The sequence below is a fragment of the Panthera leo genome, chromosome A1 (assembly GCF_018350215.1).
Source record: "Panthera leo isolate Ple1 chromosome A1, P.leo_Ple1_pat1.1, whole genome shotgun sequence".
Taxonomy (NCBI): Eukaryota; Metazoa; Chordata; class Mammalia; order Carnivora; family Felidae; genus Panthera; species Panthera leo.
In genome coordinates this window covers 68,535,676-68,552,539 of record NC_056679.1, presented here as the reverse complement: position 1 = coordinate 68,552,539, position 16,864 = coordinate 68,535,676, and the positions used below count along the sequence as shown (strand labels likewise).

The window sequence follows — 16,864 nt, the reverse complement described above, 5'->3', positions numbered from 1 at the left end:
ACAATGTAAAATGTATCTCTTAACTTAGGGCCACGATTAAGAAAATGTGACAGCCACTGCTGAGTGAATGCATGGAAGCAGATACAGAGATGTGTTATTTTTTCAATACTTTGGTTTTTTTGATAGATTATAACAATTAAAAAACAAAACATAAGCTACTGATGAAAGAAACTGAAGACACAAATAAACGGGAAAACACTCCATGCTTGTGAATTGAAACAATACTGTTAAGATATCCGTACTGCTCACAGCAATCTACAGATTCAGTGTAATCCCTACCAAATTCAATGCCATTTTTCACAGAAATAGAACAAATCTAAAATTTGTGTGGAAGCACAGGAGACCCTGAACAGCCAAAGCAATCTTGAGAAAGAGCCAAACTGGAGGTGTCACACTTCCTGATTTCAAACTACATTCCAAAGCTACAGCAACCAAAACTGTATGGCACTGACATAAAAAATAGACACAGAGATCAATGGAACAGACTAGAAAACCCAGAAATAAACATATGCATACATGGTCAACTAATTCACAACAAAAAAAGCCACAACTATACAGTGGGGAAAGGATAGCCTCTTCAGTAAATAGTGTTGGAAAAACTGGACAGCCACATGCAGAAGAATGACACTGGATCAGTATCTCTACCATACACAAAAATCAACTCAAATAGATTAAAGACTTGAACAGAATACCTGAAACCATAAAATTCTTTGAAGGAAATATAGAGAGTAAACTCCCTGAGACTGGTTTTGGCAAGGATTTTTGGGATTTCACACCAAAGCAAAGGTTAACAGAAGAAAAATAAATAAATAAATGGGACCACATCAAACTAAAAAGCTTCTGCGTAGCAAAGAAAACCATCAACAAGGTGAAAAGGCAATCTATGAAATGGGAGAAAGTATTTTCAAACATAAATCTGGTAAGAGGTTAATATCTAAAATATACAAAGAACTCATACAACTTGACAGAAACAAAACAACTCAATTAAAAAAAAAATGGGTAAAGGATCTGAATGGACATTTTCCCAAAGAGGATGTACAGATGGCCAACAAACATATGAAATGGTGCTTTAATCATCAAGGAAATACAGATCAAAACCACCATGAGGTATCACCTTGCACCTGTTAGAATGGTAATTATCAAAACGGCGAGAGATAACAAATGTTGGCAAGGATGTGGAGAAAAAGAATCCTTGTGCACTGTTGGTGGGAATGCAAACTGATACAGTCACCATGCAAAACAGTATGGAGGTTCCTCAAAAAGTTAGAAGTAGAACTACATGTGATCTAGCAATTCTACTTCTGGGTATTTATACAAAGAAAACGAAATCACTGTCTTGAAGAGGTATCTGCACTTCCACGGTCACTGAGGCATAATAGCCAAGACGTGGAGAAACCCAAGTGTCCACCGATGAATGAATGGACAGGGAAAATGTGGTATGTATGTATGCATGTATGTATGTACACACACACACACACACACACACACACACACACACACAGAATATTATTCAGCCACAAAAAAAGAAGGAAATCCTGACATCTGAAACAACATGGACAGACCTTGAGGACATTATGCTAAGTGAAGTATGTCAGAGTAAGACAAATAATGTATGATTTCACTTATATGTGGAATCTTAAAACAAAACAAAAACCTGAACTCATAGATACATAGAACAGATTGATGGTTGGCAGAATGTGTGTGTGTGTGTGTGTGTGTGCGTATGTGTATGATAAAAAGAGAGAGAGAGAGGTAGTCAAAAGGTACAGATTTCCAGTTATAACAGCATGGTGACTACAGTTAGAATAACTATATTTGAAAGGTGGTAAGAGAAAATTGTAAAAATTGTCATCACACACACAAAAATTACAGCTATATGTGGTGATGGATGTTAATTAAACTTACTGTAGTGATTGTTTTGCAATATATACACATATCAAATCATCATGTTTAAGGAGTAACAAACACTTCTAAATGTTTTAAATAACAGTTTACAATGTTTTTCTTGTGTAATTTCACTAAGTGAAAAAAACTGTCAGTTATAACTCATTTTTTATTTTATTTATATATTATATAAATATAAAATTATATATTATAGTCATATTACATTATATGTATTATATTATATATATTATAATATATTATAAAAAATTTTTAAGAAACAGAAAAATTATAAATCACTGTATTTTCCCTTAAGAAATCAATTTTAGTATGTTTTCAAGCCTTAAACATATTAAGACATTAGAGAAACTAAAAAACAGAACAAAGCAAAAACAACAAACTATCCAATTCTGACAGTGAATATCTTTCAGCATTTTGAGTAAAAAGAATGTATAATTTCAAAGTGTACTTAATTTACACACTGTAATCTATTTAAAATAGCTTATTCAGATACAGTTTTTAGCAATGTGTAATATTTTCAACATCAGGTCAAAATGCTTCAGATTCCAAAGACTTCCAATGTTGCTTTGTTACTGGACTTACCAAACCATGACTTCAATACAACGTGCTGTTGATATTTGATTCAGAAACTCAATAATCTTATTTTGATTCACAGGCCTAAATAAATTTTATTTCACAGCTGTGATCATTAATTTAAACTGAAATATATTAAAAATCAGGCTAATGTAGGTGTTTTGTTTTTGTTTTTTTTAGGGTTTTCCTACAAGAATAAAAGGTGAAATAGTTGGAATATTAGGTCCCATATTTCCAAAGAGATTTCAAACTCTTTTTTTTAATTTTAACGTCTTTATTCATTTTTGAGACAGAGACCGAGTGCAAGCAGGGGAGGGGCAGAGAGAGAGGGAGACACAGAATATGAAGCAGGCTCCAGGCTCCGAGCTGTCAGCACAGAGCCCGATGTGGGGCTTGAACCCATGAACCGCAAGATCATGACCTGAGCTGAAGTTAGACGCTTAACTGACTGAGCCACCCCAGGCGCCCCGAGATTTCAATCTTTTGGAGGTTTACAGTTAAATCTATTCAAAGAGTATTTAGTACATACCATGTTAAAATCTTCGCGACTAGAGATATGTTATTTTTAGGTATTTTGATAATCTTAAAACTTTACCCATATGTTTATACCTAACTTATATACTTTATTGAAATGCAGTCATCTAAAGTCATAGCATTACCATTATTGGTATTATTCCCCCAAAAGGCACAATTTGATCTGGTAAAGCATAAAGGTATGTTTTAACTTCTCTGTCAGGCTGACAATAATTTTTTTAAGTGCATTTATTTTTGGGGGGAGACAGCAAGCATGTGTGAGCATGCCTGAACAGGGGAGGGACAGAGAGGGAGGGAGAGAGAGAATCCCAAGCAGGCTCTGTACTGAAAGCTCAGAGCCGTATGCAGGGTCTCTATCCCATGACCATGAGATCATGACCAGAGCTGAAATCAAGAGTCGGTTCTCAACCAACTGGGCCACCCAGGTGCCCCTGAGAATAATTTTTAATATAATAAAGCACAGCTGTCAAAGTAACAAAAAGGCAAATATATATGGTGTATTTCTGCACGCTATTAAAATTTCATGATGCATTTCTTACAGAAATATCTCTACATTTATACTTTTGTAACTATTCTGTCTCTATCATTTGTATCTCGTTAGAATCTACTCATATCCAAACTGAAATATTTTTCCAAAAAAAAAGTAGCATACTTAGAATTCTTTTTATTCTGTAGGCCAGAAAAATATAAGTATATATGAAAATAGTAGGTAAGAACAGATGGAGAGAAACAGATAACAAGGAAAAGTCAAAACAGAAGCAAAAAACCCCCCTTAAGAGTGGAATCACACATCCTTCCCCAGGGGCTTAGGTTTGAAGACAATGGCTAAGAAAAAAAACTGTGTAACATAAAAATTATCCTTGAAAAAAAAATCTCTTGAGTTCAGTATGATATACATGCCTTTATGTCAAGTTCATTGCTTAGAAATATGTGTAAATGTATAATCTATGCATTGTAGTGTACCACATATAATTTCCTGGAAGAGGACACAGAGAAAAGTGTATTACTAACTGAAAAACTTTAACAAATAAAAAGATTCCAGCCTCGTTGGCTCTGCCTATTGGTTGAGTCATCTAGAACTATCTTACCAGTTCCTCCACCTCCTCCTTAGTGACCCTATTCATTACCTGATCTTTTCCTAAAGGAACACTAGAAAGTCAACATCATCCACTTGCCTGGTGACCGGAGTATTTCTCATTCAGTGGTCGGTGGTCAAATCATCCGTTTGTTCTTGTCAGAGGACTTACCAATATGCAGGGACAGTGGTATCTTTTGTCTGTGTGCAGAATGGTTGGCTGGCTACTTAAATTACTTTTGACCCCTCTCCCTTAAAAAAAAATTATAATAATGATCTCTCTGATTACAGATTTCATTGACACAACTGTCACCAAATCTTAACCAGACAAGACTTGCAGGTCATGGGCTGCTGATTCTTTAAGGTTCATATTAAACTGTGCCTCTTCCCTCACCATGTCCACTAGAGAGAAGAACCAACAGAATGTTAGAGCCAAAGGGAGATCATCTGCTCCACCTGCAAAGTGAACTTAAAAAATTCCAGTCTTGGGATGACAAGGAGAAAACTACAATATTGTAATGTTCTAATTTTACAATGCAGCAAAAACAAGTTTCTCTTCCAGGAAAACAACACTTGGGGCTATAAAAAGTGATGCATGGCTTCTAGGCTCTGTACCTTGGAGGCCAAACTTTCAATTATAATTTTGGTTACTGGAGGTATCAAACTGGGGAAGGATGTGTTTGTACAGTAAAGAATGGTGGCAGACTCTAGAAATTTCACTTACTTGGGACAAACAAGTCCCAAATCCCTGGTTTCAGCTCTATAACACCAAACTGTCATGGGTCAAGATCTATGTGTAGAAACTGACAACCAGCTCCTGCTTTAGAGAAGGTTTTTATAGCTACTTATTGTGAAGAGGAAGAGTGCAAACTATCAGCTGGGTCACTTAAAAACGATCACTTAAATGATATAAAAATATTAGTAAATATTAGAAATAATAGTAAAATAATAAAAAGTAGTAAAATAGTAAAAATATAGAAAAAAAATTTACTTTGGGTAGTACAAATCAACCACCTTTCCCCGTTCTTTTTCCCAATCATAAAACGCCCCACACCTTCTAGCCTCTAGTAATGTGCAGTCTCCTCTGTATATCTTACAAGTTTCAAGTTCTATCCTTGGCCATATTCATTTACAATTTCTATTCCTGGCCATATCCATTCATTTCTCTCTCTTTATGTATACTCTACCCAGGAGGTTTCATCTACTCTCCACATCTGAACCAGAGATGACCCTGAGTCTTTATATTCATAGATAACGGGAACAGATCTTTCAGGCTTTATCCAAATATTCTAATTACTTATTAGGTGCATCTATATGGATGACTGCCATGTCCAACGTTGAAATCATCTCCCCCAGCTATCCCTCCATGAAAGAAAGACAGAATCTTTCTACTTGGCACAGAAACTAGATTATCACAATATGGCACGACTATTCCTTCTGACTCTGGTCTATTGCCACTAAGCGGTCAATCACATCACCTCCATGTTACCATTTTTTATACCGATTTTGATCATGGTCCTTCACTACAAGATCAAGTCCAAAGTCTTCAATCTTCTGTAACTTAGCTTTACACTTTTTTTAGCCTTACCTCCTTTCACACTTCTATATGAATTCCTAGTTTAGCCAATTTAGTCTATTTAACAGCCAGTAAACATATTCTATGCATTTCACATGCCACTTCCGGAAGACTTTGTCCTCCTGATTCTTCAAGGTTCTTATTAAACTTCACCCTTTCCGTGTCACCCTAACTAGATACAAGTGCCGTCACAGAATATTAGAGCTGAAGGGAGATCATCTACTTCATCTGCAAAATGGACTTGGAAGAATCATCTCCTCCATCTATAAAAGTAAAATGTTTGGGGAGGGGCGCCTGGGTGGCTCAATTGGTTAGGCGTCCGACTCTTGATTTCAGCTCAGGTCATGATCTCACAGTCTGTGAGTTTGGGCCCTGTGTTAGGCTCTCTGCTCACAGTGTGGGAGCCCTCTCTCTCCCTTGGGATTTTCTCCCTCTCTCTGCCCCTCCCCTGTATGCCCTCTTTCTCTCTCTCAAAATAAAAATAAATAAAACTAAACAAACAAAAAAAAAAAACTGTCTAGAGAAACTGAGGCCAAAGGACAATAAAAACACTTTTATTTCCAAATACTGTTTTTTTCCAATACATTTTTCCTGAGTGTTTCCTCTGTGCCAGGAGCTGCACTGGCCACACAGAATGAGAGTTTAATGAGAAAGACTGATTGCATGTCTATTATCACACAAATAGCTAGACTTCGGTGAGTGCCACGAGAAGAGGGAAGTACAGCATGCAACTTATGTCTGAAGTATGACGGCTCAGGGAAGGAGTGAGGCATGAGGTTAACCTTGTGTGTGAAGGAGTTAACTCAGTTTGGGAAGACGTAGAAGGCTTCCCTGAGGAGGAAGAAATCTTTTAAGTAAGGGTGAAAGTGAGTAGGAATTAACTGCACAAGGTAAATGATTGCTACATGTAGAAGGGAAGCCCAGGCAAGCACTTCCAAGGAACTAAAAGAAGGTGTGGGTGCTGAGAGCTAAGGGACAAGGAAGACTGCACAAGGTGAGGCCGGAAAGGCAGGGATGGGCAGGAGCACACTGCACCTGGGAAGATCATGTGAGGATTCCTGGGCTTTATTCTAAGAACAATAGGCCTGGGACAGCATGTTCCAAGATACTTCAAGTCAGGACGATGGCTTACCCTAGGAGGCATGGGAAAAGCAACTTGAAATCAGAAAAAATTCTACTAGTTTTATTTCAATTGAAACATCTTCTGTATCCCTATCACACTTCCTGGAGTGTGTGTTCTCATCTGAAGTCATGTCAAAAAAGGGAACTCAGGGCAAAAAAGGAAAGCACGTGAATTTATAAATACGGCCATTTTTTAGTTGGTCCCCTCGGCTCGGACAGGAGGTAGTGTATGGATATGAATGTCTCTGCAACTGTCAACACTTAAGGCAGTACAGGCTTGTTTGACATTTTCTAAAAGCCCAATACTCCATACAAGGACAATCCAATAAAAAGCTCTATTTCACTATCTGGCCATGAATTGGTGCTATACTTGAAGTTAAATCTTCATTCTCTTCCCCTTTCCCATAAAACCATTAATAAGGGAAAATATTTTGAGAATATACCAACAAAACTTTTTCAAGGTGTTGTTTTAATCCCAATTGCTTTTTGTTCTCATCTTGTCTACACCAGGTAATGAATTTCAAAATGCACTCACAATTTATTTTCTCTAAAATTACATTTATATCAAGGATAAAATTTCAAGAAGGTTGGGTGACAACATTATTAATAAAAGAACAGGTGGAATTTTGGAGTGATTTCTCTGTTCAAGGTATTGTGCTAGACACCTGAATATGGGTTATCTCATCTCATTTAATCCTAATAAAGACTTTGAAAGGCGCATCTATCTCACAGATAAGAAAACCGAGGCTTATTGTTTCCCTACAATATATACACCTTACACCTGTGTTGTCAGTATGGTAGTCTGCTGCCACATGTGGCTACTAAGCACCTGAAATATGGCTAGTCTGAATTAAGATGTGCTGTGAGTGTAAATTACACACCAGATTTCGAAAATGTAGCATAAAAAGTAAGATTTCTCAATTTTTGAATATTGATTACGTTAAAATGGCAATATTTTACATAGTGTGTTAAATAAAACGCATTATTAAGATTAATTTTATCTGCTGTACTTTAAAAAAAATAAGCTACTAGAAATTTTTAAATTACATGTGTGGCTCACATTATACTTGTATTGAACGGTGCCAGCCCAAGCTGGATACTGAATTTGTCAGTAAACAACAAGTTCAAAGGCAGCCTGGTATAGAAGAAAAGAGTATATGGATTCTAACAGAACTCGGTTTAAATCCCTCCATCAATGACTAGTCTTGGGTTAAAGACCCAACATCTCTGCACTTCACCTTTGTCACTGGCATTATGGTGGTATTAAATATCCCCAAAAAACTGCTGTATGTAATTATGTAAAGCAGCTAGTGGGCAGAAGGGAGGGGACACTTACTGAATACTTCCTATAACAACTAGTTAATTTAAAAATGGATTTCCCAAAAGAGTAGAAAGTTCACTTATTTGAAAATCATATTTTATTCTCTTTAAGTGGGAAGAGTTAAATAACTAGCACATTTAATGCCTGCTTTAGCATAATATATGCATTATACACTGTACTGAAATATATATAATATACACAGATTCTTTCTTTCTATATAAGTTATTTAGAATATGTTCTAGGCTGGGGGGCCAGATGATAAAGTTAGGATGAGGTATAAAATGTGAGGACACAGAAGGGTCCACGGGGCCCTCACAGATACAATGGATGAATTCCAGTGAAAAGAGTTTATGAACTCTACTTCAGCTGATCCCTGGTCTTTTTACCTCAAGAACTGAGACTAGTGAGTAAAAAGACATCTGGGCAAGTAGAATTTTCCTCTTTTCATAGGCAAACAAATAAATTGTTCAGTATACCAAATTTAGACTAGCCTGCTATTAGTAATCTCCACTAAATCATAAGAAACTACAAAATTATGTGGACTAAACTAAGGATATTTTACCATATTCTGTCTCCTAGGCTTTTGTCAAGAAGTTTGTCCTTTGTATGTGACTTTATCAATGTCTGAGTTATAGGTATACATTTAAATGTATACAGTAGTATACATTTAAATATGGAGCAGTTGGGGCATTTACTTTACTATTTGACATATGTTTATGGCTTAAGATCGCCATGTGACAATGTATTAGACTGCCCTGTTCTGTATTGTTGTTGTTGTTTTTAGTAGTATGGGGGAAGTATTAATTCAGGATTTGAGTCACTTCAACGTAGCGCCTTAAGAGTCAGACACCTATTAAATTTAGCACCAAAACTGTTTATTTGTTTCCTGTAGCAATTAACTCTAAGAAAATGAGACTGGAGAAGTAAAAAGCTATCAGATTTGAAGATCTTAGAATAGCAAGAGGAGCCATGAAAATATTCACTTTATTCAAAAGTTTGAAATTTAAAAGAAACTAATATACAAAATTTTAGTTTAGCTATTAAAGTGCATGTGCAATGAGTTAACAGGGGGATGGGGACATATGTTGCATTAAAAATCCCCTGTGATTTCATATGTTGCATTAAAAATCCACGTCTTGTAATGAATTTTTGAGTACCCACTGAACACACGTGACTTGGGCTTTGCTCTTTCAGACTGACTTGAAATGTGATTATATCTACAGTATACTTACAACTACCTTTCAGTAAGTGTCTTCAAATGTGGAGCTACAGCTAGAATTAGGTAGGGAAAAAAATTACACTAAATCAAAATTATTAGCAATTATTAATAAGAATCAGACAAAATAATAATGCGTAACTAGTAATTAGAAAAATTTGCTAAAACCTTGAACTAAGATATTATTATCTTTCTGATGCTGGAAATTCTAGGAAAATATATAGTCAGTTAACATAAGAGAAAACAAATACTCGAAACCATTTAAGCTACCAACCGTATTTTCAAAATGCATGCTTAAAAAAAGAGTTCATATCAGGAAAAAGCTTACTTGCATTAACTTTAAATTAGCTAATACCTGAGTTACACCTTTGAAGAAACTTCTGTTTTGTTTCTAGGAATGCTTTTTTCACTTCCTTTTCTTTCTTTCTTCCTTTCTTTTCCTTTCTTAGGGGGGTAAGGCAGTTGGATTTAAAAAAAAAAGTTAAGCCACATTCTTTAATGTGAATGGCATATTTGTGCTCCTATATGCTAATAACTCTCAATCTCACTGAGCTGTTACGATGTCTTCACATAATTTAATAACGTCTTCAAAGTTTCATCTTCATTGCAGAGTTCATTTTTGTAAAACGCCTTGGCACCACTCGATCTTTTAAGAGAGGAGAAAGGTCTCTGTCCTCTGGACTTGACATTTTTTGCCGTATATGCGTGAGCAATTTTTGCTGTCAAATATTGCAAAGGTAGATTTTTTGTTGTTGCTCAACCTGAAAATGTCTCCACTATGCTTGCACAGCTCCCCTCTTCCCAGTACAGACCTACCCAACCCTTTTCTCCCCCTGCAAGTTTTAAACTTTGTTTCCTTTGGGGTTCTGTACAAGTGCTACTAACAATATCCAAGAGACAAAGAGCTGGGCTGTGGGTTCACGGGATGCCAAATTTGAGTTGTGAAACAAAGCACTCAAATTTAAGATTCAAGATGATGGTGGTGGTGATGCTGGCAAAACCCCCACATATTATTATAGAGCATGAGACCCCAGAGCCATCTCCCTAGACAGCTCCCCCTGCCCACAGCCACCCAGAGCACTGGGGAGTGCTGGCCCCGGGACGTCGGCTGCCGGCCGCATCGCGAAGCCCCCTGCCCGCCCCCGGCCCTCTCACCGCTTCACTCGGATGATCTGGTCCCGCATGGGCTTGATATCCTGGAAGCTCTGCTGGTTGACGAGGCTGTAGACGAGGATGAAGCCCTGGCCGTTCTTGATGTACAGGTCCCGCATGGACGCGAACTGCTCGGTGCCCGCCGTGTCCAGGATCTCCAGCACCGACGGCGACGAGTCCACCTCGATCTCCTTGCGGTAGAAGTCCTCGATGGTGGGGTCGTATTTCTCGATGAAGGTGCCGGTCACGAACTGCACGGTCAGGGCGGATTTGCCGACCCCGCCCGAGCCCAGCACCACCACTTTGTACTCGCGCATCGTCCCTCCGCGGCCGCCGCCGCCGCCGCCGCCCGCGACATAGACCTACGCCCGCCGCGCTGCGCCCCCGGACCCTGCGCCGGCGGCCGGCCCCGCCGCCTCCCGCGGCCGCCCCCACCTCACGGCCGCCGCGGCCCCCCGGGCGCCGGCGGAGGGAGCAGTAGCCCTGGGCATGGGCCGAGCAGGGCGGCAATCCGGCCCGCGGGCGCCGGCAGGCACTGAGCACGAGCTGCGAGCGGGAGCCGCCGGAGCCACCGGAGCCGCCCGAGCCGCGGGCCCGCAGTGCCACCCGCCCGCCCCGCCCCTCGCGCCTCCACGCCCAGCTCCCCGCCCGCCGCCGCCGCCGCTTCCTCGGGCGCCGGAGCGCGCGCCCGAGCAGGAGCCGCAGCGCTGCCGGGGGCGGGGCCCGGCGGCAGGAGGCGGGGCTCCGCGGCGCGGCCCCGCCCCTGCTCCCCGTCGCCTAGGCGACCGGCCGCGCGCGCTCCCGGGAGACTGCGCGGTGCGGAAGCCTCGGCTCGCGCTTAGATAAACAACCTCCTCTGCCACGCAACACCTTACCCCGCACGCCCCGTCGAACCCCAGGGCCTGCGTACTGGGCATGCGCAGTTCGTCTGCCTGAGCCGGGAACCTGGTCAACTTGAGAATCCCACGCTCGGCATTGGGGCGGAGGCAAGATGTTAGCGGGGCCAGAGCAGTCTGCAGGCTTTAACATGAGGCTGAGAGTGAAAAGAAGAAACGGGCAAGGTCCAAAAGGAGGTATTAGGGATTTTGCTTGACACCACCCAGTCTCTCTGTACCCCTGAGGGCTTTGGTGTTTTCTTGTATAAACATGAAGAGAAGCTTTTTTAAGAGGGCGCAGATAAATACAACGGAGTGAGCCTTTTTTTAAGCATCAGAACACTGAAGAAGAGGACATAAGGCCCCCAAAGCCACTGCCCTAGGCGGCAAAGGCGAGTCCGCGGAAGTCAGGCCCACGCCCGGTGACGTCGCCGGGGTCCCGCCCACCGCCTCCAGCCCCGCCCCTCTCCAGCGCCGGACTGGTGTCGAGCTCTTCCCACGCCCTCTCAGCTACGGGCGCCTGGAAAACCGGGAGAACAGAGCTCCAAGCCGCAAAAGAAGGCCCAGGGCCACCTCATAGCAACAGCTAGCTGGGGCACCTAGTAGGAAGCTGGGATTCATTCCAACCAACCAGATCACGTTTCTGTACCCCATGGTACCATTCTCGGCCAATAGAGAGCCGCTTCATACCACGTGATGCCCACCCGTCAGCCAATGAGGAAAACTCTAGTCGCAGGATCAACCAACTCACCTCCCCTCGCCTGGCCAAGCTGGGCGTTTGTTCCTGAGCACTCTCTGCCAACCAATCGTAGGTGAGCTGACGAATGACGGAGGCTCGATCTGAGCCAACCAGGATTCGCGATTCCCTTGCCACCTAGAGCCGGTGGTATGGAGACGGGGCCGCTGGTGGGATCCGGGAGGGGTCGGAGGATGAGGGACCGGTCGCTGTGCCCTGTGCTGGCAAGGAGCAAGGTGTGTTGCAGGCGAGAGTGATGAATTCAGACGTTTAACGTCGTCTGCTTGGCATTCTGCCTAAGTGATGGGCTTGGAAATGGTGCTGAGCGATGTGGGCTGAATCGTGGGATGAATAGAGAAAACAGGGACTTTTGTCTCTAGGGTGAGAAATTTTCTGGTACTTAAGGAGACGTACTGCAGCAGTTGGCACGGATCTTCTATGCGTGCCTCCTGAAACATTTTTTTTTTTTTTTAACTACTTAGTTATAAAACTTACCGTTAGGTCTTTGTAGCCTTGTATGTTACAGTGTCTCACGCCCATAATGTTAAATTTAGGAGAAGTTATATTCCCAAGTACTCATGGATTATATTTTGTAATAATGGGTTATTGGATTTACTTGATTTAAACTATGTCCTTCTCAGACTAGTCTACGCCCATAAGTTGCTAAATCACATTTCTCTGGAATAATAAATTTCTGCAGTTCTTACGTTTAGTCGTGGCATACCTCTTCGCCCTTTCCCTTCCCTACAAGGTCATCATGTAGAGAGGATTTTGGTCTGAGTTTCTCGAAAAACCAGGTGTTCCTTTACCGTCTTTTCTGCCAATTATCAAACTACTACAAAAGTGTACTCAGATTTAACAGTGTTCTATTGCCCTGTCTGTCCATTATATTAGAATGAAGAACTTAAGTTTGCATTATCTTGCTGTAGTATAACATATACCAAGTTTTGGCTTAAAATAATTGAGGGCAAGTGTCCTGTCAAAAAGTGTAGTAAATATAACTCAGCCTTTATTTCTTGATTAAATATCGTCAAAGTATGAGAGGTAATATCTGAGCTTATGGAATCTGCAGATAAAGCAAACTGCAAAAGAACTAAGAATCAGAGGAACGTTTTAAGAGCATCGAAACTAAAGAGAATTCTAAACTAGTAGTGTGGAAAAGTGAATTAAAATGAAAGGAGCTCACATGGATGCATTATATCTGAGCTTTTTGGCAGGGATATTTCAAGAAGATGTTTATGAATGCAGTGTGCACCTAGCTTTTTACAAGTCTCATGTTTTGTGTGAAACTTGTATGCTTATTTGAGATTACTTTAGCTTAGTAACAGCCACACTCTTTTAAGAGCAAAGACAGACTGTCTCTTTAAGATCCAAATTGTGCATCATGGTGATAAGTTCCTAGGCTTTTTGAGGGTTAAATGGAGCCAAGAAGCATCAAACTTTTTCTTTGTATAGAGCATTACAACCCGTGTAGTACCTTAATTACAGTGGAACTGAAAAATCATTTACTTTGCAAGCAAAAAAAGATCCAGTGGCAGTTCGTTCTTTCTTTTTCTTTCTTTCTTTCTTTCTTTCTTTCTTTCTTTCTTTCTTTCTTTCTTGTTCTTTCTTTCTCTCTCTCCTTCCTTCCTTCCTTCCTTCCTATTATTTTTTTAGAAATTTCCATTGGGATTGTGGATCAAGAATGTAATCTTAAGCAGTTTTTTCACTTCCCAGGTCACGAGAAGTTGAGAAGCTCTGGACTGTTGTGCATCTGATAGAAGTTGTCACACACAAAAAATAGTGAGTGGGCTCTCTAGCCACTCCACTTAGCATAATAAAGAATAGGAGAGCTTTTTGACATTTTTCAGGCTGTTTTCCCTGACCTTTCATTACTGCTGACTTTTCTTGATAAGGAGAGGTATACAGAATGCAGCCTCATTTATATTTCTCACGTTGATGTTCGATATTCATTCTTGATGAATCATATTCATTAGATATTCATTCTCGATATTTATTCTCAATGTTGCCTTAAAGGTGGGTTTTTGACCACTAAGAGGCAAAAGAAACATGATAAGTAGGGCATATTTCCTTTTCTATTCTGCCTTATATGTGGTGGTACTTACCTAATTTGAGGCCGTATGTGAAATACTAGCTGAAGGATTAGCTGCCATAGGAAAGGATGTCAGAACGTGTAGAGAATTTTGAAGATCTGGTTTGGAGATGGGTATCTGTCTCCTGATTCCTTAATCGTGTTCATTTTTATGCCAGCATGAACTATCTATTCTGACAGTGATTTTGGAAATAAAAACTTATGTCTCCATTCATTTGTTTGTGGGAAAGACAAAATAGAAATTAGATACAATGAAATTGAATTTTCTCCAAGAGCTATAAATCTGTATGATAGTGAAAACACTGTATACTGACACTTTAGGGTCTCTTTAGCTTCAGAAGGACATTGCTGGGAGAGAAAAAAAAAAAGGAAAACTTCATTTCTCCCCACTAAATCTGAGAGTTATCTCACCTATGCCCAGATAGCCTCAACTGTCACACTTGTGTTACCATGGAAACCTAGCTCCTTCCTTGGCTTCTGTGAAAGATGTTGGAAAAGGTGGGATGAGGTGGGAAATACACCGTGTTCTGGGACTTTCTAACTAGAGCAAGAAGCAAGTGTGCAAAGAATTTGATGTAAACAAGTTGGAAGAGGATGTTTGCAATAATAGCAGTGCTTACCCCGATGCTTATTGCTTCCTATTAAAGCCTGCATATATGTGATTAACCATAAAGGGGAAGGACAAGTCAAGTCTATTTTGCACCTATGAAATGCAGGCTGGCAGTTATAAAGAGAGCAGAAGACATTTTCATGGCCTCTGAGGCTCCTAATACTGTTGAGAAACAGAAATATATATATAAACAGTGGAAAGGAAGGAGCAAAAAAAAAATGTTTCTTTTTTAAAAATGTGATGTGTTTTAGTGGTTTTGAAAAGAAAGAACTGAAGGCAGAAATTAAATGAGGATGTAAACAAGTCAATGAAAAAACCTTCTGGTCGAGATAGTGTTGCTGAAGGAAATGGCTTAATGATTAAGATATAGGAAATAAAAAGAAAAAGCTCGGAGAATCCTAAAAGCTTGAATGTTTGGAGGAAAATAGAGCTTCAGTGTGGTGTACTTAACACGGCCAAAGAGGAAACATGGTGTTGCTTGCATCCCCAGCAGTTTCCCTTTCTTTTGGCTGAAAAACATGGGATGAAACAGGATTGATCGTTAATGGCAGTCCTTTCCTCTCTGCCCCATAGTTAGTCCACAAGTAGGCACATGACTTGGTTCTCATTAGAACGGGAAGAAGTCATTAGAATGGGAAGAGCTGGGGGATTCCTGGGATTCTGACAAGAATGAACAGACATCCCCATTGTTTTGATGTCACTCCCCCTTGCTTCCTGCCTTGTGCGTTGAAATAAGAGACTGTGGCCGCCGTCTTTGGGCAATGATGCCTTATGGCTGAGGTTGAAACCCAGCAAGCTTTGGATGGTGAGGAAGGTGGGGAAGAATCCAGGCCCTGGAAGACAACACTGAACTGTCATACCAATGCTGGAAATGCCCACCTTTGAACTTGTTAACTAAGTACACAGCCAGCATCCTTTGGTTTAAGTGTGTGTTAAAGTCTGTTATGTTTTCTCCATCTTGGAGTCAAATATGTCCCAACTCTTATAGAAAATGTGAGAGTTTCGAGACAAAATGTATTTAAAAAAATCAGCAAGCACTTGTGAGCACTTTCATTCTATGTATATCCTGAATGGTATTTCAAAGACATTAGGGCATTAATTGAGCACTTACTATGTATATTTTGTAGGTTCTGGGAACACAAAAATAGACAATTATCCAAAAGAGCTCGTAGTTATAGACATCATAAACAGAAGAGACTGATGTTGAACAACTGATCACACACTTACATAATAAGAGCTTACAATTCATGCTAATAAGAAAAAATTAGAGATTGCAAGGATGCAATAATAATATAAATAATAAAATACCACAAAATATATAACCACATAACTGAATAAAATTATAAAAACATACACTTTCAAGGACATGATATTATGTGTAGCTTATATATATGAATTCTTAGAGGCCAAGAGAAAGAGGAATCAACTGAAGTGGGTTTTAATTATGGAAATCTGTCTGAAGGAAATGAATTTGGAGCCAGGCTTTGATGGAACTAGCCACAGAATAGACAAGACTGGGCAGAAGGGAGCACTCTAGGTGCAAGGAGCCATGAGGAAAGGAAGAAAGCAGAATGATGTAGGAGCAAAATAAGGTAAATACAGAATCACCAGATTCTTTAATTCTCTATAGCAATGCCATTCTAGGGACAACTATCAGGGGGGAAGAATCAGAAGCTAGAAGTCTCAAGGCAAGATTACAAAAGGTATAAAAATAATGCAGGAAAAAATAATACAGAAGAAAAAGTAGAAAGTACAGAGGTAGGTTTCAAGAAGTTAAGGCATTATTCAAAATGATGAATAATTTATACTGTGGGCATCATGAAATAAATGTCATAAGAGTAATTACGGACTTGAGGGCATCAAAAAGGTGGAATTCAAACTTTCACAAATAGTAGAAGGAAAAATGAGGAGTAGCAAAAAATGAAGACAGCAACACAGTTTTTGCTTATGGGTATTTTTTCATGTAGCTGTTACTGGCGTGCTTTATGTAAAAATGAATGGAGTTTGATTGAAAAGAGAAATTTCAATGGGCCAGTAATATATAAAGATAGTCTTTTAGGTAAATAATGTAATTTAAAAT

General features: G+C 39.9%; 1 protein-coding gene and 1 long non-coding RNA gene across 2 annotated transcripts in view; one reads left to right on the top strand and one right to left on the bottom strand.

Moving 5' to 3' along the window:
• The window catches only part of RAP2A (RAP2A, member of RAS oncogene family), a 33,160-nt gene extending 22,303 nt beyond the window's left edge, over positions 1-10,857 (bottom strand). Inside the window, exon 1 of the mRNA XM_042929414.1 lies at positions 10,475-10,857. Within this exon, the coding sequence (XP_042785348.1) occupies positions 10,475-10,788 (314 nt within the window). The 5' untranslated portion in view covers positions 10,789-10,857. The remainder of the gene's footprint in view (positions 1-10,474) is intronic.
• Positions 10,858-11,300: 443 nt separating this feature from the next.
• The window catches only part of LOC122214358, a 74,289-nt gene continuing 68,725 nt past the window's right edge, over positions 11,301-16,864 (top strand). Inside the window, exon 1 of the long non-coding RNA XR_006199839.1 lies at positions 11,301-12,158. This is a non-coding gene — a long non-coding RNA (uncharacterized LOC122214358). The remainder of the gene's footprint in view (positions 12,159-16,864) is intronic.